Source organism: Pan paniscus, chromosome 11 (genome assembly GCF_029289425.2).
Source record: "Pan paniscus chromosome 11, NHGRI_mPanPan1-v2.0_pri, whole genome shotgun sequence".
Classification (NCBI taxonomy): domain Eukaryota; kingdom Metazoa; phylum Chordata; class Mammalia; order Primates; family Hominidae; genus Pan; species Pan paniscus.
Window position 1 is genome coordinate 5612316 of NC_073260.2, and position 26423 is coordinate 5638738.

The following is a 26423-nucleotide window of genomic DNA, read 5'->3' on the forward strand; positions in this document are numbered from 1 at the left end:
CGGCCACTGCCCTGGAGCTGTGGCGACTGCTGCGTTTTTCTCCCATGCACCTGCACGTCCAGGACTCCTGGGAGAACTTGGGCCACACTCCTTCCTTGCCCTCTTGAGCTCGTTTGTCACCCTGTTGGGTGAGCACAGCCCTAGCTCAGGCCGCTGAGCAAGCCACGCCATCCAAAGAGGAGATCCTCTGCCCCAGGACCCCCACACCACCCCAGGTAAGCCTCAAACTGGCGGAGCCAGCTTTCCACTAGGCAGCCAGGGGCCTAAGCCAGTGGGCCCTTTGCCTTTGAGGCAGGGACTGAGAATGGTGTCAGCACGTGGTCAGGCCCAGAGCCCAGGCCCCCTCCTCTAAGAGGTCCTCCTGGATTCCCTGCTGGAAGGAAGCCAGCCTCGTGGTGTCGTGTCTCTCCCTGGATCTGTCTGCTTCGTGGACCCTAAGCCCCTCGAGGGCAGGGGCTGGGTCTTAGATGTCACTATAGGTTTCCCAGCAGTGCTTTGTATACATTGGGCATTCAGTAAATGTAGAGGATAGACAAGCTGGCAACAAGACAGTCGGACATCCTCGGTGTGAATAAGAACACAATGATTTGATTGGTATTAATTACAGCAGTTTACTATACGATCGCTTCCGGTATTGGCAGCTGGCATCATTACGATATTAACAGACTGCCATTGAAATGCCCCGTCTTTGATCCAGCGCGAGGAGGAGATGTGACTTTCCATCAGCACCTGTTCTGATTCTTTGGGCATCCAGAGGTGTATTCTTTCTGGGTTTCCTTCACACCCCTCCTCTGGGTGTCTACTTCTGTCTGGGAATGGGTAACTTGCCCCAGCCCAGAGTCAGGCTGCAGCGTCCGGTCTGCCTCCTCCACCAGCTTGCTGTGTGGCCCCCTCCCTGGGCACTGCTGTCCCCAACAGTCAATGGAGGCTGGAATCCCTGCCCTGGGGGCTACGTGCTGTGCAGTAGCCAGTGGCTTGGGGGCGTCTCCCCAAACACCAGAGGGGTCTGGGAGCTCGGGAAAGCAGGACGCAGACAGACCAGGAGACCCTGTCCCTGGGAAGCTGACCCAGGCCTTCTCGCCTCTGAAGGCAGTGAGCATCCTGTCCCTGGGGGTGAGCAAACTGGGGCATGTGCTGAGATGACCTCACCAAAGGAGCCTCCCTGCAGTGGACAGGCCCCTGGCCCAAGCTGCTGCCGACCCCACCTTTCCTGCCCACCCTGCCTGTGCATAGCTCCTTTTGGGCGTGGGGAGCTCAGGCAGGCTCCAGCAGGCAGGTGGTGCCTGGGTCCACTGCAGCAACCCTGAGGCGCCTGTTTCAGAGACAAGGAAATGAGGGTTGGAGCGGGAGGGTGACTGCCAGGTCGCCTACGGGTAATGGGGCATGGGGTTCACAACCCTGCTCTGCCGCCCTCAGAGGGAGCTGCCCACAGGGCTGGCCTAGAAGCCCCGACTAAGCTGGCCAAGAAGCCGCGGTGGTGGGCGGTACGCTCCGCCCAGATCCTGGGCGGCGACATGGGGCTGGCAGCGAGGGTGGGGGGCGGGGGAGGCCTGGAGTTCCGGCCAGGCCACTGCTTGGGAAGCAAGAAGGTGAAGGCACCTCTGCTGGGCCAAGCACTCTTAGGGCCGAGGGGCACTGCAGCTGACAAGAGGTACTTGGAGGTACACCCCCAGGGAGGGACGAGGCTGGGGCCTCCCCTATGTGGGCGGGGCTGGGCCTGGTCGGATCTGGCTGGGATCTCCCTCTGCCTCTGGCTGCAGGAACCATCCAGCTGCATGAGCAGGACCAGGGTTCACCATATGGGCAGCTGCCTCCCCGCCCCCCGCCGCTCCTCCCCACAACAGTCTGCCTTCCCCCACCAGGCGAAGGTGCCAGGCGCTCTCCTCGCTTGACTCCCGCCACCCCCTGAGCCTGGGAGGAGGAGGGGGTTCCTGGGTCCTCTGCTTTGCAGTGAGGTTAAGTTGTTGCTCAAGGCCCCAGTCCTGTGACAAAACCCCCACCCATCTGTCTGATCCCAAGCCCAGGGCTGTCCTCAGCCCTCACTCCTGGGAAGCTGACTCAGGTACGAGACAGAGTTGGAGGGGGCAAGAGAGTGGGTTAATGTGGAGGCAGCTGTTTCCAGGGAGGTGGCAGGCAGGAGGGGCTCCGGGCTGTCCCCACTGGGGCCGCTGCCAGCCCCCAGTCTGACAGTCAGAAGAGCCCTGACTGACCAGGCAGGTGGTGAAGGGGCACGTGGCAGCCTCCGGCACCAGCAGCTGTCGCTTTTTGGGCACAGTCGGAAGGAGGAGGGAGGCTTTTGCCCAGAGCTGACCAGGTGTGCTGTGCCATGCGGCACCGTGGTGGGGGGTGGGGGGTGGGGCGGGGGTGTTCAGCCTTGGAGGGCCTTCCTTGGTGCCACTCAAGCTGGCTTTCCCCTGGTAGGGCACCAATTCTGGGGGCTCCTGGAAGACTGTGGACCTTCAAGGACTGAAGGTATGTACAGACACATGCAGGAGGCGTACCTCCTTGTCCGGGGCCACCTCTGCAGGCAGGAGCCAGGCGGGCTGACACACTGAGGGCTGAGAGGCTGAGGACAAGCTCCAACAACTCCTCACTCCCCTACGCCGCTGCAATCAGACTCCCTGCCCCCTCCCTTGGGATGGGCACTGGGGCAGGAGATGGGGGGCAGCCCTGACCAGCCTGAGAGCTGGGATCCCCCTCACATCCCCCACTGTGCCTAGGACAGGGTTCTGCGCTTCGTCAGGGCTTGGGCAGTGCCCACAGTTCAGGTGGGACAGAGTGTGGCAGTGGGTCCTGAGTCCCCCTGGGATGGTCAGAAGAGGGGGCAGGAGAGAGTCCCCGGCATGGCCACATGGAGGCCCTCTGACCTGGTCACCTCAGGGAGCCTCTCCGTGTGTCAGACTCCCCCGCTGTGAAGTAGAGACGTTATCATGTGTCTATAGGTGTTCAATGAGAGTGAACGAACGTGCATAGCTATGGTCCACTCTTGAAAAAGGAGGCTGACTTTCTTAGCTAATTATATCAGTCATTCATACTGACGTAGGTGGCACAGCACTTCACATCTTGGATCACAGCCACATCCCTTTCACTTTTCCTGCAGATCCCAGAAAAGGGCAGTGGAGGTCCACACTGGGCAGGACACCAGCCCACCCCTCCATTGAGGGCTGTTGTGGGACCTCCGTTCTTAACTTCTTAGTTTAAAGAATTTAGGCCGGGCACAGTGGCTCATGCCTGTAATCCCAGCACTTTGGGAGGCCGAGGCACGCGGATCACCTGAGGTCAGGAGTTGGAGACCAGCCTGGCCAACGTGGTGAAACCCTGTCTCTACTAAAGATACAAAAATTAGCCAGGCATGGTGGCATGCACTTATAATCCCAGCTACTCGAGAGGCTGAGGTGGGAGAATCGCTTGAACCCAGGAGGCAGAGGTTGCAGTGAGCCGAGATCATGCCACTGCACTCCAGCCTGGATGACAGAGTGGGACTCTTTCTCAAAACAAAAAACAAAAAACAGACAACAACAACAACAACAAAACAGAATTTAAACATGAGACACACAGCAAAAGAGCTGCAACATAGAGCAATGTATTGCAAAGGAAAAAGAACATTTTGAAAGTTAGGTGCGGATGCACCCTGGGAGAGAGAGGATTCCAGGCGGGGGGCTGCTCCTGAGTGTGAGGCAGCATTGATGATTGCTGGAGAAACCCCCTTTCAGGGAGTCTTCCACAATTATTCATAAGTGGGTGGAAAGAGAGGAAGAGGTTACTAGGCAGCATGTGATGGCTGGTCCTCTGGGTGCACATGCGGTAGCTGTACATGCTTGTTCATACGTCACATGTCTCATTCGCATCTTTTTTTTTTTTTTTTTTTTGAGACGGAGTTTCACTCTTGTTGCCCAGGCTGGAGTGCAATGGCACAATCTCGGCTTACTGCAACCTCCACCTCCCGGGTTTAAGCAAGTCTCCTGTCTCAGCCTCCCGAGTAGCTGGGATTACAGGCATGCACCACCACCCCTGGCTAATGTTGTATTTTTAGTAGAGATGGGGTTTCTCCATGTTGGTCAGGCTGGTCTCGAACTCCCGACCTCAGGTGATCCGCCTGCCTCGGCCTCCCCAAGTGCTGGGATTACAGGCATAAGCCACAGAGCCCGGCCTCATTAGCATCTTAAAATCTCCACCCAGGGGTGTGTTTTTTTACTATTAGAATGAGCAAAGGGTCAGTTTGAGGACAGGTAAAATCAACGTGCACATGCCCTCTCCAGGGGAAAGGCCCTACTGCAGATAGCTTTGCTTGAACGAGCTCAGTTAACACGAGCTCAGTTACAATGCAAATGTGGAGGCTGATTGTGTTGATTGCAGTCACCACAGTTGCTGCGTCCCCAGGACATGGTGACTCCTTTGACTTCCTGTCCTGCCTCGCCTGCACCCAAGGAGACATCCGTCTTCATCAGCGCCTTCTCTCCTGAGAAGGAGGGCTCCCTTTTGCATTCTCATTGTTATTGGATTTTTCTGGCTGGGCAGATCTGGGAGGGCTTCCTGAAGGAGGAGGGAATTGGGGTAGGTCAGCTGGGAAGGAGCAGAGGGGAGGAAGGCCTGTTAATCCGGCTTCTGAGCCCCTGCTCTGCAATCCCAGGTGGCCCCAAGGGAGCAGAGCCGGGACACCACATCCTTCATCAGCTTCCGCCTTAGTCCCACCGAGCTTTGGGGCTGATGAGGGGGCAACACCTCCTGTCTGGGTTTGGGAGGGGCCTGCCCAGGAGGAGGTGCTGGCTCCAGGCTTGGGGGTTGGGTGCCCCATCTCGAGGCTGCCTGCCGATACCCTGTGGCCACTGCTGTAGCATCCACGATGCCTCTCCCTCCTCCTGGCTCTCTGTCTGGGAGTGCAAGTGACTCCATCCCTCAACACAACCCCCTCCCTGCCCTGCTGTGCCACTACCACCACCTTCTCTGGGCACTCCTGCCTCCCAGGTCCCATCCCCACCCCGCAGGACCTGGGGTCTGCCCCAGCACAGACCTGTGGGGCCGCAGGGCTGCTTGGCCCCTCAGGGGCATCTTGAGCTCTGAAAGGGCTCTCAAGGCTGGCGGGACGCCCCCCCCCCCCCCGCCCAGCCCCAGCCTCTCGCTGTCTGTGATCTGGGGGATGAGTGTCCCTGAGACCGGAGCCCCTCCTTTCCAGCTATTGGTCCTCTGTCCTCAGTCCCCTCCCCATCCTCCCTGCCCGGTCTCATGGGGCAGCCCACTTTCCTCAGGTCTCACTTTGGATCTCTGCCAGCCACGTCGACCACTCTTCTCTAGCTCCCCTTGTGGCCCCGACCCCCACTCTTACCCAGAGCTTGGCACTCCCTGTCTTTTCTGTGGGCTGGCAGAGACCTATCCTCACCAAGGTTGCCCCTGGGCACTGACAGAGCCTGCTGCATACCAGGCCCTTAATACATACACACAGAATGAATGAATGAATGAGTGAATGAATGAATGAATGAGTGAATGAATGAATGCCATGGGGAAGTGGCAAGAGGAAGGCCCTGGGAGGTAACACCATAGGGCCCTTATTTGCCTGGGTACTCAGCACAGCCCCCACCGTGTCCCCTCTGCACCCCACCCAGTTCTGATTCTCTCCCCAGCTGCCTGTTTTGCTGAGGCCCGGAGCCCCCATGGCCTCACTGAGCCGAGCCCTACGTGTGGCTGCTGCCCACCCTCGCCAGAGCCCTACCCGGGGCATGGGGCCATGCAACCTATCCAGCGCAGCTGGCCCCACAGCCGAGAAGAGTGTGCCATATCAGCGGACCCTGAAGGAGGGACAAGGCACCTCGGTGGTGGCCCAAGGCCCAAGCCGGCCCCTGCCCAGCACAGCCAACGTGGTGGTCATTGGTGGAGGCAGCTTGGGCTGCCAGACCCTGTACCACCTGGCCAAGCTGGGCATGAGTGGGGCGGTGCTGCTGGAGCGGGAGCGGCTGACCTCTGGGACCACCTGGCACACGGCAGGTAGGGACCGGGGGCCAGGTAGGGCCAGGGAAGTATAGGACATAGCGAGGGGCCACAGCCCGTTGCTAGCTGGGACAGTTCTTGGTTCACAACAACCAGCCTGGGGAAGAGACCCTGGGGAAGGGTGCATGGCCAGTTTGCAGGTGGGCGGAGCTGGGGGCACTGCTTGCCCTCCCAGTCTCTGAAGAGCTGTGGTGGGAGGAGGGAGAAGATGCTGCTTGTGTGGCCTGGAGAGTGAAGCGGGGGCCAGAACTGGAAACTCCAGGCAGCTGTCCAGAGGGCAGAAGCCCCTTTCCTGGACAGAGCCACCAGGACTGAGGGCATTCCAGGGAGTGGAGAAGGACGGACGGGGACCATTGAGGGTGAAGCAGACCTGTGTCCTCCATGAGCACCAGAGGCTTCTACAGTTCTCATTCTCCTAACTAACCAGTGGGTATATATTAAGCACCTATGGTGTGCATGTCCCAGGACAGCCAACCTTCTGCCTTCACCCTTTCAGCCATGGGTGTCCTGGCAAACTGGATCTCCTGACCTGCAGTGTTAGCCAGTTCCTGTGGTGTGAACACTCCCACCCTGGCCAATAGCAAAAGCCACCAGTGTGAGGTCACTGACTGTGGAGCTGGGAAGAGGTTTATCCCTGGGCTCCTGAGAGCTGATGCGAGCCGGCTCCCACAAACCACTGCTCCAACTCTTGCTCTTGCCTTCTCACTGGCCCCCTAGCTGGGCTGTCATAGCCTCTTCCCTGACGTTTCGCCAGCCACACCCCTGGCCTGCCACCTCTCAGATTCAGCTGCTGGAGGGCAGCCTTTGTTGGGGAGAGTGCAGATTTAAGCTTCATTCAGTAGTGGGTTGGTGTCTTGGCGCCCCCTCCACTCACCTGCTCTGTGACCTTGGCCACAGAGCTGTTGGTGCCACTTGAACTTGATCTATAAGAGAATCACGCCCTCCTCATAGGGCATGACAGGCTTAGCACGGGGGTTGGCACACAGTAGGTGCTCCAAAAATGGGGGCCTTTGCTATGTCACTCTCTGAGCTGCCCAAGGGCGGGACCTCCCTCACATTCATCTTGGTCCAGTTATTTCCTGCTCAACAACCTCTCCAGGCCCCCCAGGTCCTGCAGAGAAAGACCTTGCAGAGAAAGACACCCATGGTTGAATATCAGGGTATCCCCTGATATTCATTCGTCTGGGGGAAGGAGGTGCAGTCCACTCCCTGGGGAATGATGGCACCCACCCTCCCGGGCAGGCCTGCTGTGGCAGCTGCGGCCCAGTGACGTGGAGGTGGAGCTTCTGGCCCACACTCGGCGGGTGGTGAGCCGGGAGCTGGAGGAGGAGACCGGACTACACACGGGCTGGATCCAGAATGGGGGCCTCTTCATCGCGTCCAACCGGCAGCGCCTGGACGAGTACAAGAGGCTCATGTCGGTGTGTGCTCCCCTGCGGGGGGCAAGGAGGGGGGCTTGGGTGGGTGGGTGCACTCCCTGGGGGGTCATATTGGTGGGTGCACCCCCTGTTGGGGGTAGGGTGGGCCCCCTGTGAGGGTGGAGGTACGCTGGGGGTTCATGTCCGTGTGCTCATCCCCTGCGGGGGGCTGGGGGGGGGGCTCGTGTGGATGAGTCTGCCTCCTGTGGGGTCGGGAGTGGGGCTCATGTCGGTGGGCACCCTTCTGCCGCAGGAGAAGGGGACACGCCACAGGGAAGGAGCCCCGGCAGGTGACAGATCTGGGTTCCAGCCCTCGCGCTGCCCCTTGCTGGCTGTGCCACCTGGAGAAAGCGACTTTGCCAGGCTTCATTCAGAATTCCCAGACAGAGAATCTGATTGGCCCAGCTTCTCCCTGTCCCAGTGGTCCACGCCTGAGGACACTGATTGGCTGTTCTTGGGCCAATCAAATGTGGGGGCGTGGTCTATCTGACAGCCTGAAACAGGATCTTGGCCTCTCTTGACAGCTGCTCTGACTGGGAAACCTCTCAGGCCCAAAGTATTAGACCTGTGGGGTTATTTATCTTATATAATAGACACTTTGTGCCAGGCACTGGTCTAAGTTCTTTGTCAATGACATACACTATTCTCACCCCCACTTCACCTGAGTGAGCCTGAAGCGACTTTGCCCCAGGTTGGTCACACAGCTGGCGAGGGTCGGATTGGCACAGGCGGCCTGGCCCCGGAGCCTGCCTCAACGCAGTATCCCCTGCTCCTTAACTCTTATGCTGAAGCGGATTCAAGGGACAGGCTCCGGGGGCGTGGGGACCGGCTAAGGCTTCTGGGAGAAAGTGAGGCTGGGGTTTGCTGTGGATGCCCAGTTGGGGAGGGGAGTGGCCCAGGGGTCTGCTCCCCACGGACTCAGTTAACCTCCCCTGGGTCCCCCTAGCTGGGCAAGGTGTATGGTGTGGAATCCCATGTGCTGAGCCCGGCAGAGACCAAGACTCTGTATCCGCTGATGAATGTGGACGACCTCTACGGGACCCTGTATGTGCCGCACGACGGTACCATGGACCCCGCTGGCACCTGTACCACCCTCGCCAGGGCAGCTTCTGCCCGAGGAGCACAGGTACTGATGGCCGCCCGGCTCTGGGTCCCCTGTTCCCAGCCCACTCCTCCTGCCTTAGAACCCTGAGAGCAGAAGGCAAGAGAACAAGAGCCATTCTCTGACTGCTGTGTGACTTTGGGCCAGTGAGGACCTCTCTGAGCCTTCTGGTCCACTCCTGCCAAGGGGAGGCCATGCCTGTTCACAGACATCAGGTCGTGCCGTGGGTGCACCCATTCCTCTGCTGCACAAGCAAATCGTATCAAAAGCCCTTCTTGTAATTTGTATCTGCGTTTGTCTCAACTCTACACATCATTGTAGAACAATTTTTTTGTTTGTTTGTTTGAGACGGAATCTCGGTCTGTCGCCCAGGCTGGAGTGCAGTGGCGCGATCTCTGCTCACTACAAGCTCTGCCTCCCGGGTTCATGCCATTCTCCTGCCTCAGCCTCCTGAGTAGCTGGGACTACAGGCATCTGCCACCACTCCCGTCTAATTTTTTGTATTTTTAGTAGAGACAGGGTTTCACTGTGTTAGCCAGGATGGTCTTGATCTCCTGACCTCGTGATCCACCGGCCTCGGCCTCCCAAAGTCCTGGGATTACAGGCGTAAACCACCACCCCCGGCCTGTAGAACAATTTTAAGAAGACAAATAAGCAAAAAAGAAGTCAAAATCACCCAGCAGTAACTAGTATTGACATTTTAGTATGTTTTACTCCAAATATTTTTCTATGAAAATATATATGTATGCAAAATAGAACCAAGCTGTTGTTGTTTTGTGATTTTTTTTTTACCAAGCAGTAGACTGCAAATCTTTCCATTAATCAAATATCTTGCTTTTCTAAAAAAAAAAAAAAGTCAGCTACTTTTTCACGTTATGAAAAGAGGGTTCCCCCCACAAGTCAAGTGAAAGAACTTGCCCAACTTTCAAGTTCTCCAAGTCAAGGCATGGGTGGGTCTAGTTTTCTGGCGCTGTGGTCATCCCGTTCCCATGACAGTGACGCAGGGGGCCTGCTGCTAGCAGAAATAGTGTCCCCAGCTCCCCTCTGGGAGGAGGGGTTGGTTGGAGCGGGGTGGGAAGCACCCCCAGGGAGTCCCGTGGGATTTTAGAAGCAGTTCCTCTCAATCCCAGGTCATTGAGAACTGCCCAGTGACCGGCATTCGTGTGTGGACGGATGATTTTGGGGTGCGGCGGGTCGCGGGTGTGGAGACTCAGCATGGTTCCATCCAGACACCCTGCGTGGTCAACTGTGCAGGTGGGAGTGGCATTTCTCCTGACTCCTGTGTGGCCATGCTGGCTGCTCCCTAAACCTGCTCCTACCGCTGCAGGGCTTCTTTCTGGGGTGGGGAGCCCCTGCTAGGGCAGACAGGTCTGCAGAGGCAGCCTGTGCACACCTGAGAGGCAGCTCCCACCAGGTGTCAGCAGAGCTGAGCTGTCTGTGCTCTGCCCGCAGGAGTGTGGGCAAGTGCTGTGGGCCGGATGGCTGGAGTCAAGGTCCCGCTGGTGGCCATGCACCATGCCTATGTCGTCACCGAGCGCATCGAGGGGATTCAGGTAGGTGGACAGCCCTGGGCTCTGTGTCAGTCTGTGGGGGGCACAGAGACCTGGCTCTGAATCCCAGCTTGAACCCAGGTGGTGTGACCCTCGTGGGTTCCCTCACTGCCCCAAGCCTCAGTCACCTCATCTGTGAAATGGGGATTGTAACATGGGGTATTTCCGGGTGGTGTGAGGATTAAACTAGGTAGCACAGGCGTATCCCTGTTGGGGCTGACCCCCTGGTTCCTCAGGACCTGGCCTCTCTTTGATGCCCAGAACACAGTCCAGCCTGTCCTGCGTGGTGCAGGCAGCCTAGCTTTTTGCCATGTTCTGTGCCCAGGAGTTTCAGGGAAGCCCCGAATGTTTGCATGCTCTCAGTGTGCCTGGGGTGCCTGTCTCAGAGGGTGCTGGTTCCTGGCATGAATAACCTCCCTGAGAGCCTTCTGCCAAGGGAGGTTGGGGGCCTGGGTTCACCTCCTGGCACCTGGGGCTGGGTGCCTCCTGCCCTCTCTTCTCTCCTGTCCTCAACTCCTCCCTCCAGGGATGGTGGCTGGGAGCTTCCTGCCACTTTGTTACTGACTGCCCTCTTTCCATCCATTCATCATGCAACCCTCCCTTACTCATTCCTCTCTCTGTCCAGTCCTCCATCTCTCCATCCATCTCTCCATCCATCTACTCCCGTATCTATCCATGCCTTCTCCCATTTATTCCCTCATCCCTCTACCCATCTCCCTTCCCTTCATCCATTCCTCCCTCCACTCATTCCCTCCCTCTATTCATCTTGCCATCTCGCCATCCATTCTTCCATCCTCCGTCTCTCCATCTATCTATTCATCTATTTATCCACATGTTCATCTGTCCATCCCTTCTTTCATATATCCTTCCATCCACCCACCCACCTAAACTTCTACCCATCAATCCCTCCCTCCATCCCTCTAGCCACTCATCTCTCCCTCTGCCTTTCCTTCAGCATCCACCCACATATTAATCCAACCATTCACATTCCATCGAACCCTCTCTGCATCAGACATTGATGGGTGAGCTTGGTGTTTCAGGCCCTATTCTAGAAGCTGTGGCCATAACACAGACAGACACCTAGTTCTTGCTGGGTTGAGCTAGGGGGAGGTACAGACAAGTACATGTGCAATTCCAGAACATGCTGATAAGGGCTCTGATGGGGTCTCAGGGGCTATAGGAATTCCCAGCCCTAGTGGACCAGGGGAGGCTCCCTGGAGGAGGTGGCTGCATCTAGGTGAGGCTCTTGAGGGTGGCATGGTGGACAAGGAGCGTGCACAGAGCATGGCCGTTCAGAGAGCCAGGGCCAGAGGCTGTGGGGCAGGGTCAGTGTGAGAACAGACTGCCCTTGTTTAGGGTCAGGGCCAGTGAGAGGGAAGCCTGGGCCCCTGAGCTGGGAGCCTCATCCCTGGGGGCTGCCCATTGCCACCCTGTGCCAGCCTGGCTTCCCTATGGCCACCGGGGAGGTACCAGGCTTGGCTGCTTCGTAGACCAGGGTGGTGAAGCAGGTGGCGAAATGGGGCCGGAAACTGGGTCCCAGTGCGCTCCTGCCTCTGACTCCTGTGCGCTGGGCAAGCCATGCCCCACTGGACACAAGACCCCTCGTTCATAGAATGAGTCTATAGAATGAGCCGCTCACTGCAGGTGGCTGGTGCCATGTGCCGGGTTAGGGACTAAGAGTAGTCACACGGTGGGTGTCGGAGCTGAGTGCTGAGGCCTCCTCCCTAGCTCCGGGTCCCTGGGGAGAGCCTCCTCCCCTAGGTGGCCGCCAGGGGTCACGCTCAGGTCGCAGTGGGCTCTGGGAGGGTGGGCAGAGCTGTGTCCTGGGGCGTCAGGGAGGGTGGCCACAGAATGTCCACCGAGCCCAGGACTGTGGCTCCATCCTCCATCCCTAATTCCTCCCAAGGCCTGCCTTTGAGGTGCCTTTCCAGGGAAGAAGCAAGGCAGAGTTGGCCTAGGTCCCTGCAGCTGCCCCCTCCTGTATATGTCAAGATTCAAGCGAAGCTAGGGGGTGTTACTTACAAAGCCAGTCCAGATCCCAGCGTGCCTCTGGTACCAGAGCACAGGAAAAGGGCCATCAGCCCCAGCAGCTCTGAGATCTCGTAGGAGAAAAGTGGAGATCTGGGGCTTCGCACAAAGCCCCTCATGTTCCTCTGACACCTGGCCATGGGCAGGTGTCTGGAAGTTGTCCCTTCCAGAGGCTGCAGCTAGGCAGTTGGTGTGAATCTGAGGAAGGAGCCAGGCCGCTGGCCCTGACCTGCCAACCTGCTGTGGTCTGACCCTTGAATGGGCCACAGAACAAGCCAGGGGGCCCTCTCCTGGGCGCATGGCACCTGTGCAGCCCATTTCTGTCTGCTCAGGAAGCTCCCCGGGCGTGGCAGCCTCGTGCAGCAGGACGCTGTCCACCCTGATCAGACACAGCCACACACATTGGGGCCTGGGGGCTCCAGCTGGCAGGTGAGGGCTCAGGTCTCACGTGTGGTTCATCTTTCTTCTTGGGTGGCTGGAGGGCTGTGTGGCCCCAAGGACCTCCCTTTTCTGAGGATCTGTCCCAGGCCTGGGTCCTAGAGAGCTCTGCCCATAGCTTCCTTTGTGGCTAAGGCTCATCTCTTCCCTCTCTGAGCTATCATTAAAGCAGGAGGCTCGGGCGCTGTTAGGTGGTTTCACAATCGTGCTCCGGCGTACTTCTGCAGTGGCAAGGAGCAGCTGCTCCATCTGTGGGCAGAGCTGTGGGTAAGAGCCTGAGTGCTGGGTTTAAACACTGACTCCTCCATTACCCAGGCTGGCCAAGTCTGTCACCGCTCTGGTTCCCTTTTCTGCAAAATGGGTCATAACCATCCCTACTGCCTCAGGCTGTGCTGCAGGAAGGACAGAGTGATGCAGCTGGGCGTAGTGCCCGGCATACAGCAGGTGCTCATGAGGTGGTAGCTGTGTGATGACAAGGACAAGGACAGAGGGTTGTGAAGTCGTCACCAGCTGGCGCTTCGGAGGAAGAGAACACGGAGGGCAGGAGCAATCAGGCAGGGATCAGATGGAAGAAAGAGGCAGATGGAAGGCATGGGCTGAGGTCAGGAGGCAGGGAGTCAGTGGCACCAGGGCCAGACTGGGGACAGCCAGAGCAGGAGGCTGCTGCCTGGAGAGAAAGGCCAGGGCTCCACTGGATGCTGATGCTGAACTGGGCACTCCACTGGGTGCTCAGAGGCAGCAGGATCTGTGCAAGGGGCAGGAAAGTCCAGACATGGATCCTGCCGGGACAAACATCAGGGGCTTCCCTGGCCACCAGGTGTCCCCACTGTCCTGCTCTATGGAACTCTGGGGCTGGCTTTGTTTTTAGAGTAGTAGTGCTAGCAGAGGTAAGGATATAACTACTACTACTACTACTACTATTATTATTATTATTATTATTATTATTATTATTATTTGAGACAGGGTCTCACTCTGTTTCCCAGGCTGGAGTGCAGTGGCATGATCATAGCTCACTGCAGCCTTGACCTCCTGGGCTCGAGCGATCCTCCCACCTCCACCTCCCGAGTAGCTGGGAGGTGCCACCACTCCTGGCTAATTTTTGTATTTTTTATAGAGATGGGGTTTTGCTATGCTGCCCAGGCTAGTCTCAAACTGCTCAAGCGATCCTCCTGCCTCAGACTCCTAAAGTCCTGGGATTACAGGTGCGAGCCACCTTGCCCGGCTATGATTATTTTTAAACAGTGCTCAGTTACTAGGAACTTCTATGTGCTGCCTGACAACGATCCCCTGGTGCAGATATTCTCATTCCAATGAACAGGACTCCTGGGATCCTGGCGGAGAGGGAGGGAGCATCTGCCAGAATGTCCCTTCTGGTCTCTACACATCCCCTTTCCTGCTCCCAGAGACAGGACAGGGGTCGTATCTCCCTGTGCTCATCTCCAGTTCTGGGGCAGGTGACGGAGGGGTTGAGAGAAGGCTGTTCCTCGCGTGCAGAGGAGTCCACACGCCATGCCTGCTTGCTTTCTAAACGGTCTTGTTTGGTTTGGCTTGTTTATTGGTTAAATCAGCAGTTCCTGTCTGCAATATTATGATGATGTAAACTCTGCTTTTTTGTTGGTTTGTTTGTTTGTTTCGTTTTGTTTTTTTTGAGACAGAGTTTCACTTTGCTGCCCACGCTGGAGTACAGTGGCACAGTGTCAGCTCACTGCAACCTCCGCCTCCCGGGTTCAAGCAATTCTCATGCCTCAGCCTCCCATGTAGCTGGGATTAAAGGTGCCCGTCACCACGCCCGGCTGATTTTTTTTGTATTTTAGTAGTGACGGAGTTTCACCATGTTGCCAAGGCTGGTCTCGAACTCCTGAGCTCAGGCAATCTGCCCATCTCGGACTTCCAAAGTGCTAGGATTACAGGCGTGAGCCACCATGCCTAGCTGATTATGTAAACACTGTTAATACCTGAGCAAGTAGTGTCCAACTTTTTGTGTTTCTTGGAGTTATTAACAGTTTTTGTCCCAGCTGCTCAGTTTCTCCTGTAACTGTTATGTGTGTGTGTGTAACATTATCTTCATGCCCCAAAACCCATACCCGTTATCAATCACTCCCCATTTCCCACCCTATCCCCAGACTTAGGCAATCCCAAATCTGATTTCTGCCTCGATGGAGTTTCCTATTCTGGACGTTTAGTATAAATGGAATCACATGATGTCTGGCTTCTTTTTACGGTTTTGTCCGTGTAGTACATGTATCAGTATTTCATTCTTTTTTGCAGCTGAATAATACTCCATTGTATGGATACAATGCACTTTATCCGTTCACCCACTGGTGGACATTTGGTGTTTCTCATTTCTGGTTATTTTGAATAGTGCTGCTGTGAACATCCATATGCACGTTTTTGTGGGGACCTATGTTGTTATTTCTCTTGAGTTTATACAAGTTGAGCACCCCAAATCCGAAAATCCAAAATGCTCCAAAGTCCAACACTTTTTGAGCACTAACATGATGCTCAAATGAAATGCTCACTGGAGTATTCTGGATTTTGATTTTTGGTTTGGGGATGCTCAACAGGTAAGTATAATGCAAACATCCAAAATCCAAAAAAAAATTAAAAATGCGAAACACTGCTGGTCCCAAGCATTTCAGATAAGGAATACTCAGTCTATACACTGGAGTGGAATTACTGAGTCATATGGTAACTCTCTTTAACATTTCAACGAACTGTCGGACTATTTTCCAAAGAAGCTGCACCATTTTACATTCCCACCAGTGAGGTATACGGAGTGGTTCCAGCTCCCCTCCATCCTCACTAAGTCTTGTTATTTTTTTGTCTTTTTTTATGCCGGTCATCCCAGAAGGTGTGAGGTGGTGTCTCACCGTGGGTTTGATTTGCATTTCCCTGATGACTAATGAGGTGGAGCATTTTTCATGTGCTTACTGACTATTTGTGTATCTTCTTTGGAGAAATGTTTACTCAGACACTTTGCCCATTTAAAAATAGGGTTGCTTATCTTTTTATTGAGTTGTAGGAGTTCCTTAAATATTCTGGATACAGGTCCTTTGTTACATATATGATTTATGAACATTTTCTTCCATTCAGTGGTTGAAACTTCTATTCAGTGGTTGTCTTTTCCCTTTCTTTTTTTCCCCCAGAATCCAGAAGTCATTACAAAGCCTTTTCACTTTTTTATGGTATGGTTTGTAGCACAAGTTTTAAATTTTAATAATGTCCAATTCATCTCTTTTTTTCCCCTTTTGTCATTTGTGCTCTTGGTGTCATATTTAAGAAGACATTTCCCAATCCAAGACTATAAAGATTTACTTCTAATATTTTCTTCTGAGGCTTTTATAGTTTTAGCTCTTATACTTACGTCTGTAATCCATCTCAAGTTAAATTTTGTGCATGGTGTGAGGTAGGGGTCCGACTGCATTCTTTTGCATGTGGCTATCCAGTTGGCCCAGCAACATTTTTTACAAAGTCTGCTTCCCCCAAGGAATTGTCTTAGCACCCTTGTTGAAAATCAATTGACTCTGAAGAAGAAGGTTTATTTATTTTATTTTGTTTTTTTGAGACAGCGTCTCGCTCTTTTGCCCAGGCTGGAGTGCAGAGGTGCGATCTCTGCTCACTGCAAGCTCTGCCTCCTGGGTTCATGCCATTCTCCTGCCTCAGCCTCCCGAGTAGCTGGGACTACAGGTGCCTGCTACCATGCCTGGCTAATTTTTTGTATTTTTTAGTAGAGACAGGGTTTCACCATGTTAGCAAGGATGGTCTCGATCTCCTGACCTTGTGATCCACCCGCCTTGGCCTCCCAAAGTGCTGGGATTACAGGCGTGAGCCACCATGCCTGGCAGAAGAAGGTTTATTTCTCGACTCTCAATTCTAATCCATTGATCTGTAGGTCTATCCTTATTTAGTACCTCACTGTCTTGATTATGTAGCTTTGCAGTAAGTTTGGAATCAAGAAGTGTGAATCCTCCAACTTTGTTTTCCTTTTCAAAATTGTTTTGAGTATTCTTGGTCCCTTGCATCTCTGTATGAACTTTAGGGTCAGCTCTTTAATTTCTTCAAAGAAACTAGCTGAGATTCTGACAGGCATTGTGTTGAAGCTATAGATCAATTTGGGGTGTGTTGTCAGCTTAACAAAAATAAGTCTTTCATTTCATGAACATGAGATGTCTTTCTATTTATTTAGGTCTTCTTTAATTTCTTTCAAAAGTATTTTCTAGTTTTTAGAGTACAAGTTTTGCAATTCTTTTGTCAAATTTGTTCCTAAGCATATTTATTATTTTTGATGATATTGTAAATGAAATTATTTCTTAACTTCCTTTTCAGATTATTCAATGCTAGAGTATAGAAATATATTAGTTTTTTGGCTGAGCCCAGTGGTTCATGCCTATAATCCCAGCACTTTGGGAAGCTGAGGTGGGTGGATTGCTTGAGGGCAGGAGTTCGAGACCAGCCTGGCCAACATGGTGAAACCCTGTCTCTACTAAAAATACAAAAATTAGTCAGGCATGGTCCCAGCTACTCGGTAGGCTGAGGCAGGAGAATCACTTGAACCCAGGAGGTGGAGGTTGCAGTGAGTTGAGATGGCACCACTGCACTCTAGCCCGGGCGATAGAGCAAGACTCTGTCAGAAAGAAAGAGAGAAAGAGAGAGAGAGAGAGAGAGCATGCTAGTAGTTTTTTAGTGGTTTCCTTAGGATTTTGTATATACAAGACCTTGTTATCTGAAAATAGGAATATTTTTACTTCTTCTTTTTCAATCTGGGTGCCTTTTATTACTTTTGCTGCCTAGTTGCTGCCCTGGCTAACACCTCCAATGTAATGTTGGGTAGAAGGGGTAAGAATGGATATCTTTCTCTAATTCCTGATCTTGGGGGGAAATCAGCCATTCTTCTTCCTTGAAGTATCACATTCGATGTGGGTTTTTGTAGATACCCTTCAGCACTTTGAGGAAGTTCCCTTCTTCCAAGTTTGTTAAGTATTTGTTGAGGCTTTTTTAAAAAAAAAAATCATTAAAGATGTTGGATTCTGTCAAATGCTTCTCATGCATCTACTGGGATGATTACGTGATTTTTGTCCTGTACTTTGTTGATGTGGGGTATTCTATTGATTGGTTTTCATACATTATACCAAACTTGCCTTCCTAGGATAAATTCCAGTTGGCCATGGTGTTTTGTTTTGTTTTGTTTTGTGTTTTTGAGACAGAGTGAGACTCTGTTGCCCAGGCTGGAGTGCAGTGGTGTGATCTTGGCTTACTGCAACCTTTGCTTCCTGGGTTCAAGCAAATTCTCCTGCCTGCACTCCTGAGTAGCTGGCATTACAGGCATGTGCCACGACACCCAGCTGATTTTTGTATTTTTAGTAGAGTTGGGGTTTCACCATGTTGCCAAGGCTGGTCTCAAACTCCTGACCTCAAGTGACCCTCCCGCCTCGGCCTCCCAAAGTGCTGGGATTACAGGCATGAGCCACCATGTCCAGTCTGGCCATGGTGTATCATCCCTTTTATATATTGCTGGATTCAGTTTGCTATTGTTGTGTTGGGGGTATTTGCATGTGTATATATAACTGTCACTATTTTTCTCCAGTTGTGTCAAGGGATCTGTCAAACATATTGATACTATTGATACTATTTTCTGAATACGCACACATATCAGATAAACCACCTAACGCCCCCAAGTCCCATTTCCCTCCCCTGGAGGACTTCCTGCTACCTTCAGATCTTCCGCTCCCTTTTGGACTGACCGCTGCATGGTCTAAGCTGTCACTCCAGGGCCTTCTTCACGCCTCCCCGCTGGAGCCATGGCTTTCACTCTTTCTGGGTTTATTTTCTTCCTTTTGTCACAGCGTGTTCTCTGGCTGTTTACTGCAAAGGAGTACGTGAGAAGTATATGTTTTGTGTCCATGAATGTCTGAAAAAGCTTTTATTCTTTGCTTACACTCGATTGATGGCTTGACAGGATCTAGAATTCTGTGTTGAAAATCATCCATTAGACGTTTGAAGAGTTTGCTCCATGTCTTCCAGCCTCCAGTGATGCGGTCTCCTGTTGATGGCCCTCCTGGCCATCCGGTGTTGTGATGTTTCCCACGGCGTGGCCTTGGTGCAGGCCTCTGTCCAGACCCAGGGCTTGGTGGGCACTCTTGGACCCTTCCATGTGAATGCGTGATTTTCAATCGGAGGACTCTTCTTGGATTGTTGCTTGGACATTTTTCTCGACTCCATTTTTCTCTGTCTTCTCTTTCTGGAACCGCTGTAAAATGGATGTTGAACTTTCAAGATGGACCTTCTGATATTCTTATTTTTTTTCCACTCCTGATTTCTGTTTTGTTGTCTTTTTCTTTTAGCCTAATCACTGGATGATGGCCCCAGCCTTATCTGGCCCTTCCATTGAATTTTAAATTTTGACTATCATATCTCATTTAAAGACCTCTTTCTTCATCTTAGATTCCTTTCTCATAGCACTGTCTGTCACTCTGATAGTTTGGCTGTGTCCCCACCCAAAGCTCACCTTGAATCGTAATAATCCCCATGTGTCAAGGGTGGGGCCAGGTGGAGATAATTGAATCATGGGGTGGTTTTCCCCATACTGTTCTCATGGTAGGGAATAAGTCTCAGGAGATCTGATGGTTTTATAAAGGGAGTTCCCCTGCACATGCTCTCTCTCTCTCTCTTTCCTGCTGCCATGTAAGACATGCCTTTGCTCCTCATTTGCCTTCCACCATGATTGTGAGGCCTCCCCAGCCATGTGGAACTGTGAGTCCATTAAACCTCTTTCCTGTATAAATTACCCAGTCTTGGGTATGTCTTTATTAGCAGCGTGAGAACACACTAATACACCATCTTCTTGTATTCCTGATGTTCTTGTTGAGGTTTGTGGTTATTTATTTATGAGACAGAGTTTCACTCTTGTTGCCCAGGCTGGAGTGCAATGGTGCAATCTTGGCTCACTGCAACCTTCGCCTCCCAGGTTCAAGCCATTCTCCTGTCTCAGACTCCTGAGTAGCTGGGATTACAGCCGCCCACCACCACGCCCGGTTAATTTTTTGTATTTTTAGTAGAGATGGGGTTTCACCATGTTGGCCAGGCTGATTTCGAACTCCTGACCTCAGGTGATTCACCCATGTCGGCCTCCCAAAGTGCTGGGATTATAGGTGTGAGCCACTGTGCCTGGCCTGTGGTTTTGTTTTATTTATTTATTTATTTATTTTGAGACGGAGTCTTGCTCTGTCACCCAGGCTGGAGTGCAGTGGCACGATCTCGGCTCACTGCAAGCACCACGTTCTGGGTTCATGCCATTCTCCTGCCTCAGCCTCCCGAATAGCTGGGACTACAGGCGCCCACCACCACGCCCAGCTAATTTTTTGTATTTTTAGTAGAGACAAGGTTTCACCATATTAGTCAGGATGGTCTTGATTTCCTGACCTCGTGATCTGCCTGCCTTGGCCTCCCAAAGCACTGGGATTACAGGTGTGAGCCACCGTGCCTGGCCTGTGGTTTTGTTTTTAGGAGAGAGTGAGCAGCAGTGTGATTGGAGGCTTGGAGGGGAGGACTGGAGAACCTCTCAGGAAGGTTGGGCGGCAAGCCCTTTGCTTTTAGAGAGACCCTGGTGTCAGCATCTCAAGCCTTCCCTGGGCCTCTCAGTGTCTCACAGAAGTGTCTCCAGTCTGCTCTTGGGGTGGGGGGGGTGGGGGGATGGCAGTCCACTCTCCCCACTTCTGGAGCCTCTCAGGACCCACCTCTCCAGAGGAAGATCCTTCCATACATGAGCAAGCGCATCACCCCCTGAAGAGGGACCTGGGGTGGCTCTGAAGATTCAAGAGGAGGCAGGAGGGGCACACTGGCTTGCCTTGCTCGGTCTCCCTCTCCTCCAGCCCCAGCTAAGTCTCACCCCTCCTCCATCCACTCTGCGTCCTCCAGGGTTGGTTGGAATCTCCCATCCTCTGCTGCTGCCTCTGCCTGTTCTCTCATCTTTGTCGGTTATATGTTTTGCTTCCCTCCCTCCCTCCCTTGCTCTCTTCCTCGATCCATTCCTTCTTCCTTCTTCCCCTTTTGCTGTTATTTTATGGGATTTGGGGAAGGAGAGGCTTGAGTGGCAGTGACCCATTCACTGTGTGTAACTTGAGGCCCCGTGTCCACTCTGTCCTCGGGGTCCTACAACGAGAAGGACCATCTCGAGCCCGTGACCCTGGGTGGAGGTGCTGGCCCACCACGGGGCATGGGGAACCAAGTCCCCACCCAGTTCTGGCTGATGCCAAGGCCTCTCTCTCTGCCTTCCAGAACATGCCCAATGTCCGTGATCACGATGCCTCTGTCTACCTCCGCCTCCAAGGGGATGCCTTGTCTGTGGGTGGCTATGAGGCCAACCCCATCTTTTGGGAGGAGGTAAGATGCCAGGGCCCTGGGATAATGGGAGGGAGTTGGGGCTGCATCTCAGCATGGAGAGGGCCTCTTTCAGGAAGTCCATCCTCCTGAAGCTCCTCAGAGGCACACCTGAGAAGTGGCCGGTCCCCTGACCCCACCAAGCTCAAAGCCATCTTGCTCTTACCCTGACGGTCCTGGCAGGCAGTCAAATACAGATCCAGGGCAGCTGGAGGGCTTTGCCTCAAAACATCCACAGAGAAGGTCTGCGCAGTGTGGAGTGATGACCTCAGAAGGGCATGAGAGCACACAAGTCCCACGTCCTTCAGCAAATGACACTGCCCTCCCAACCAGCTGCTGCAGCAGCATTTCCCCTGGCCTGGGCTGTTTCCCGGGCAGCTTCTGGGGTTAGGGCAGCCCTGCAGCCCTGTTCTATGTGTATATGCATTTAGTCCACACATGGAACGACTGAGTGGCTACTTTGGGCTAAAAACTGCTTTAATTTCTGGAGGAAGAGGGAAACTAAGATAAAAGTCCCTGACTCTGGGTGCCTATATTTTGGTGGAGAGACATACAATAAACAAACAAATGGCTGGGCAAGATGGCTCACACCTGTAATCCCAGCACTTTGGGAGGCTGAGGTGGGCGGATCACCTGAGGTCAGGAATTTGAAGCCAGCCTGGCCAACATGGTGAAATCCCAACTCTACTAAAAATACAAAAATTAGCCAGGTGTGGTGGCAGGCACCTGTAATCTCAGCTACTTGGGAGGCTGAGGCAGGAGAATCACTTGAACCTGGGAGATGGAGGTGGCAGTGAGCCAAGATCGCACCACTTTACTCCAGCCTGGGTGACAGAGTGAGACTGTTACAAACAAACAAACAAACAAACAAACCAACGAACAAGGAATGAAATTCTGGAAGATGATCGCGCACTGAATAAAATTAGCAGGTTAAGGATCAGCCTAGAGAGACTGGAGCAGAAGGATATCCTTTAGATGGGTGGTCAGGGCAGGGTTTTTTAGGGAGGGGACATCCAAGCAGAGCCCTGCACCGCGACAACAAACCAGCGTGCCAGGTCTGGGCGAAGAACTGCCCCAGTGAGGGGTGAAGGCCTTGAGCTCACACAAGCTTGCTCTTCCCAAAGAGCTGCAGGAAGGTCAGGGTGGCGGGCCCAGTGGTAGAGGTAGGCAGGCTGGCACATGCCATAAAGGGCTTTGGGGCCATCGTGAGCTGCAGGGGGCCGGAGGAGGCTTGTGAGTAGGGAAGGGGCATGGTGGGATCTAGGGGAGTGGGTGGAGGCCTGGGTTGGGGTGGGGAGGGGGAGCAGACAGACCTCGCTGATGGGTTGGTGGGTGGGGGAGACAAACAGCTGGGACGTGTGGGTGACCACCAGCCCTCTAATGCATCTGATTCAGCAGAGGCTGGCCTGGCAGCCATCACAAGGCAGGTTTGGCATGGGGATGCATGGCCTTCTTGGGGACAACGGAGATGTCCCCCTGCCCTGCCTTGGCAGGTGTCAGACAAGTTTGCCTTCGGCCTCTTTGACCTGGACTGGGAGGTGTTCACCCAGCACATTGAAGGCGCCATCAACAGGGTCCCCGTGCTGGAGAAGACAGGAATCAAGTCCACGGTCTGCGGCCCTGGTGAGTGACAGCCTCGGAGCTGGGGTGGGCGTCCATGGGTCCTTTGGTCTGACGACTGTTAGTAGTGATGCCCCGTGAGACCAGCCTGTGTCACACAGGGGACCCAGGGCTGTCCCCGGTCCCTCTCGCTGCTTGGCTCCAGCAGCCCTGGGTACTAGGTGTGGCCTTTATTCCCCTCTACGGGCGAGAGGCCTGGGCTTCACGAGGGCCGTCATCTGCCCTAAGCACGAGGCCAGGGCCTCCTCCTGCCTCAAGGGTGGCTGGTCCTGGCTTCCCCACCTGGGCTTCTTCATCCCTAAACTTGACTTGTCCCTGGAATTCTGTGTTTTCATCTGTAAAATGGGAATAGCGGGCCACATCCCAGCACCCTGTGAGGCTGAGCCAGGAATGGAAGGGCTGAGACCTTCCCTGATGAGAGGCTTATACAGCTGTGAGTCCCAGTTCTGCCTCCAGCCCCAGCCCCCACCGCTCCCAGAGAGCACTGCCCTGGCCAGGACCCCATGCTGCTGGCCTCCCCCCTGTTCTTGGCAGCTTGCACCTGGAGGCCAGCTCAGCGGGGGAAGGTTCTTGTGTCAAGATTCCCCTAACTCTGGCCCTCCTTGCTAGCCCCAGGAGAACTTAGCTGGAAGAGGCTGGAGCAAAAAGGTGGGCTCAGCTCCCAGATGCCCCACGTGGGTCATCCACAGCGCAGCTCAGCCCCACCCCACCCTACTGGCCTGGGGAGCCCGGAAGGCTCTGCCCCAGGGGGCGGGTGTGGGGCTGAGGCTTCTGGCCTGGGGAGCCCGGAAGGCTCTGCCCCAGCGGGCATGTGTGGGGCTGAGGCTGCTGGCCTGGGCCCTGGCAAAGGTGCACTCTCTGGGAAGTAGGAGGGGCTGCAGCTGACCTTGGCACCCCAGTGTTTATAACCACGGGACTTTGAGCCAGACGTCCCTGAGTTGAGTGTGGGGCAGCCCAGGAGCTACTGGTGACCCCAGAGCACCAGCATTCCTTCATGAGGGCATTCATTCTACATTAAGTGGCACTTCGTCTGTGCTGGAGGCAGGCACGCTCAGGGCCAGCGCCCTCCTTCTGGCAGGGGAGACCCAATGCAAGTCACTGATCACAGCCCGTGGGTGGGTGCTCTGACACGAGGCATGGGGTGACTGGGTGGCCACAGCCTGAGGACACAGACGGGCGGCCAGGAGGAGGGGCAGCCTAGCCCGGCCCTGGAGGGCGAGTCGGCGCTGGGCCTGCCGTGGATACGTGATCTGGGCAGGGGAGCACCAGGTGGGCACAGACAATCCCCCACATTGGGGTTCCAGCAGAATCACATGGTGTTCCCCACTGCTTCCTGGTAGGGGGAGCTCTGGCCCCGCTTCAGGGCTGGGAGGTTCAGGAAGACACAGTGTTGCCCCCAGGGAAACTTCGTGTCAGAAGCCTGGTGAGTCCCTCTGTGCCTTTAGTGAAGGGCACTGGAATGGGTGCCCTCTGGAGTAGGTGCATCTGTGAGATGGTGACGGAGCACTGACTCGGCAGGGTGGCCTAGGGACGAGAAGCCACAGGGGCGGTGCAGGGCATAGGCTAGGCCCAGCAGCTGTAGAGAGCATTTGAGTAGAGGTGGGCGGCACAAAGCGGGGAGCCCAGGGACTTCCACAGGCCATGCAGGGAGCAGATGAGGGCCCTAAAGACAGGGAAGAGTCCCGACACAGAAGGGCTGTGGCCACCGAGGAGTCCAGCCCCATCTGTCCTGGCACGCTCAGCAGCTGCTCAGCCGTCAGCAGCGGCTACTTGAATGAATTCGACTCCTATGGGAGCCTTTGGAGTGAAGTGCAGCCCCGGGGGAGAAGCAGATAGAGCCCCAGGGGCCGGGGCAGCGTGCAGGGTAGGAGCACACGGCCGTGACTCACTGCCCCCGCCCCCCAGCTTGCGTGGGTCTGGCAGCGAGAAACACAGGCCCAGAAGAATCCTGGGGCGCAGATAACCCCAGGCGTCTCTCTGTCTCTCTCTATCTTTCTCTTCCTCTCTCTCGTCTTAATTAGCCTGGGGAGCCGGTACTCCCCACAAAGCCCTATTTTGGGGAAGATATGCAGGCAAGGACATCTTGGATCTGGTCTCTCGGCTGGATGGGAGACTGGTGGGGAATCAGCATTTCTCCTTGCCAGGCACGGCCAATGGCCTTTGGCCTCCAGGAAAGAGCAGGGAAGTCCCAGGCCCCCGTGACTTAGGGAGCGCCTCGGAGGGCAGGCAGAGCTCTCATTCCAGGATGGTGGAGCTCACCAAGGTCAGGGTGGGAGCCGCAGGCCTGGCCCCTGGCCATGCTGCCTGGAGGTCCCATGTGTCCTCGGGTTACTCAACACGCATGAGTCATTTGTGAAACATCCAAGAGACCCTTGTTCCCTGCAGCTGCCCCTCCGCTAGCTCTTGTTAGCGCTCCCCGCAGATTCCCTGTGAGGTTGTTCAGAGCTTCTTTCCTGCCCTCCCTGGGCCTGGAAATAGTTCCAGCCCTCCCAAGGTGCTCCCTGGGCCATCCCCAAACCCAGCCCAGGTTACCTCCCCAATCCCCCCTTTTTTAAAGGTCTTGCTGTGTTACCCAGGCTGCAGAGCAGTGGTGCGATTTTGGCTCCCTGCAGCCTCTACCTCCTGGGCTCAAGCCATCCTCCCTTCTCCGCCTCCTGAGTAGCTGGAACTACAGGCTCGCTCCACCACATCTGGCTAATTTTTTGATTCTTTTGTAGAGATGCCGTCTCACTATGTTGCTCAGGCTGGTCCGAACTCCTGGGCTCCAGACATCCGCCTGCCTTGGCCTCCCAAAGTACTGGGTTTACAGGCGTGAGCCACTGCACCCAGCCTCAGCTCACTCTTTCTGCCCCATCATCACCTTCTCTGGAGCCTTCCTTGTCTCTCACCCAGAGGGCTGCTCCGGCCTCTGCCCTCTGCCCTGATAACCCAGGCCCTCCACGTAGAGCCCTGCCCCTCTAGCCTGCCTCCTCCACCCTCCCCTGCAGTGTCCCTGCCACCTTCTGTCCCTCAAGGAGCCCTGCCTCTCCTGGCCAGGCTCTTAGCCCAGGCTCCCCGTGGCTCTCTGCCCCCTCAGCTCCTAGCGTGGGGGCCCTGATCGCTCTCCAGGGAGCGGGACGGCACTTGCTCCTGGTCTGCATGCAGAGGATGACCCCCCAGACTTGGAGCCATCCCCGTATCATCATTCACGAACGAAGTGCCCCGGGGTCCCTCAGACCAGGGCCGGCCGCTTCCTTATCTAGAGTCTAACACGGTGTGCTGCTGGGGTGCCAACAGTAGCAGCTGGCACCTCAGTGACGCGTGGCCCTCAGTTCATCGTATTTTCTTTACGAGACCGTCCGTTTTTTGCTTATTTAAGTATTTGCTCCCTCCCTCCTTCAGCTCCTCGAGGGCTGGGACATGTCCTGCTCAGCGCTGCCTCCCAGGGCCAAGCCCAGGACATGAACGTCTGTAGGCTGGCGAGCGCACAGCTCTGTGGAGGTTCTGCTATCCCAGTTTTATAGACTAGGACGCTAAGACTTGCTCAGAGAGGCGAAGTGACTCGCCCAACGCCACACAGCTAGGAAGGGGTGAAGCAGGGTTTGAATCCAGGACTGTGGCCACAGAGAGCCAGGGTTCCCCTCCCACCGTGTCCTGGCCTCTGTCTGAGGCTCAGCCGTGGCCGCCGGAGCGGGACATTGGTCTCCTCCCCCGAAGAAGTTGGGAGCCTTTGTTGGCTCAACAGACATTTATCAAGCACCTGCACTTGCTGGGCTCTGACCCTGTGCTGGGCGGGGGGAAGTGGAGTGAGAAAACTGGTCCCTGCCCTCTCAAGGTCCAGTGGGCAGGAGTGACAAGTCTCTGGCAGGGACACAGCAGGACGCTGGTGCACTGGGGGAGCCGCAGCATGGTCTCCAGGGTCAGAGAAGG

General features: G+C 54.8%; 1 protein-coding gene across 6 annotated transcripts in view; it reads left to right on the top strand.

Annotated features, from left to right (window-relative positions):
• Nucleotides 1–1526: 1526 nt before the first annotated feature.
• The window catches only part of SARDH (sarcosine dehydrogenase), an 82909-nt gene continuing 58012 nt past the window's right edge, over nt 1527–26423 (top strand). For 3 of the 6 annotated variants that reach the window (XR_008626631.2, XM_034929428.2, XM_034929424.3), the window contains exons 1-9: nt 1527–1651; nt 2422–2472; nt 5619–5979; nt 7225–7403; nt 8347–8526; nt 9633–9756; nt 9955–10055; nt 20793–20897; nt 22388–22517. Coding sequence is in view for 5 of the 6 variants with exons in the window: in XM_034929428.2 (XP_034785319.1) it covers nt 5649–5979; nt 7225–7403; nt 8347–8526; nt 9633–9756; nt 9955–10055; nt 20793–20897; nt 22388–22517 (1150 nt within the window). In the remaining variant the exon portion in view is untranslated. Of the gene's footprint in view, nt 1652–1799; nt 2063–2421; nt 2473–5618; nt 5980–7224; nt 7404–8346; nt 8527–9632; nt 9757–9954; nt 10056–20792; nt 20898–22387; nt 22518–26423 lie in introns of those variants that run through there. The other 3 variants (XM_034929425.3, XM_003822445.5, XM_055117498.2) reach the window with 3 other exon arrangements.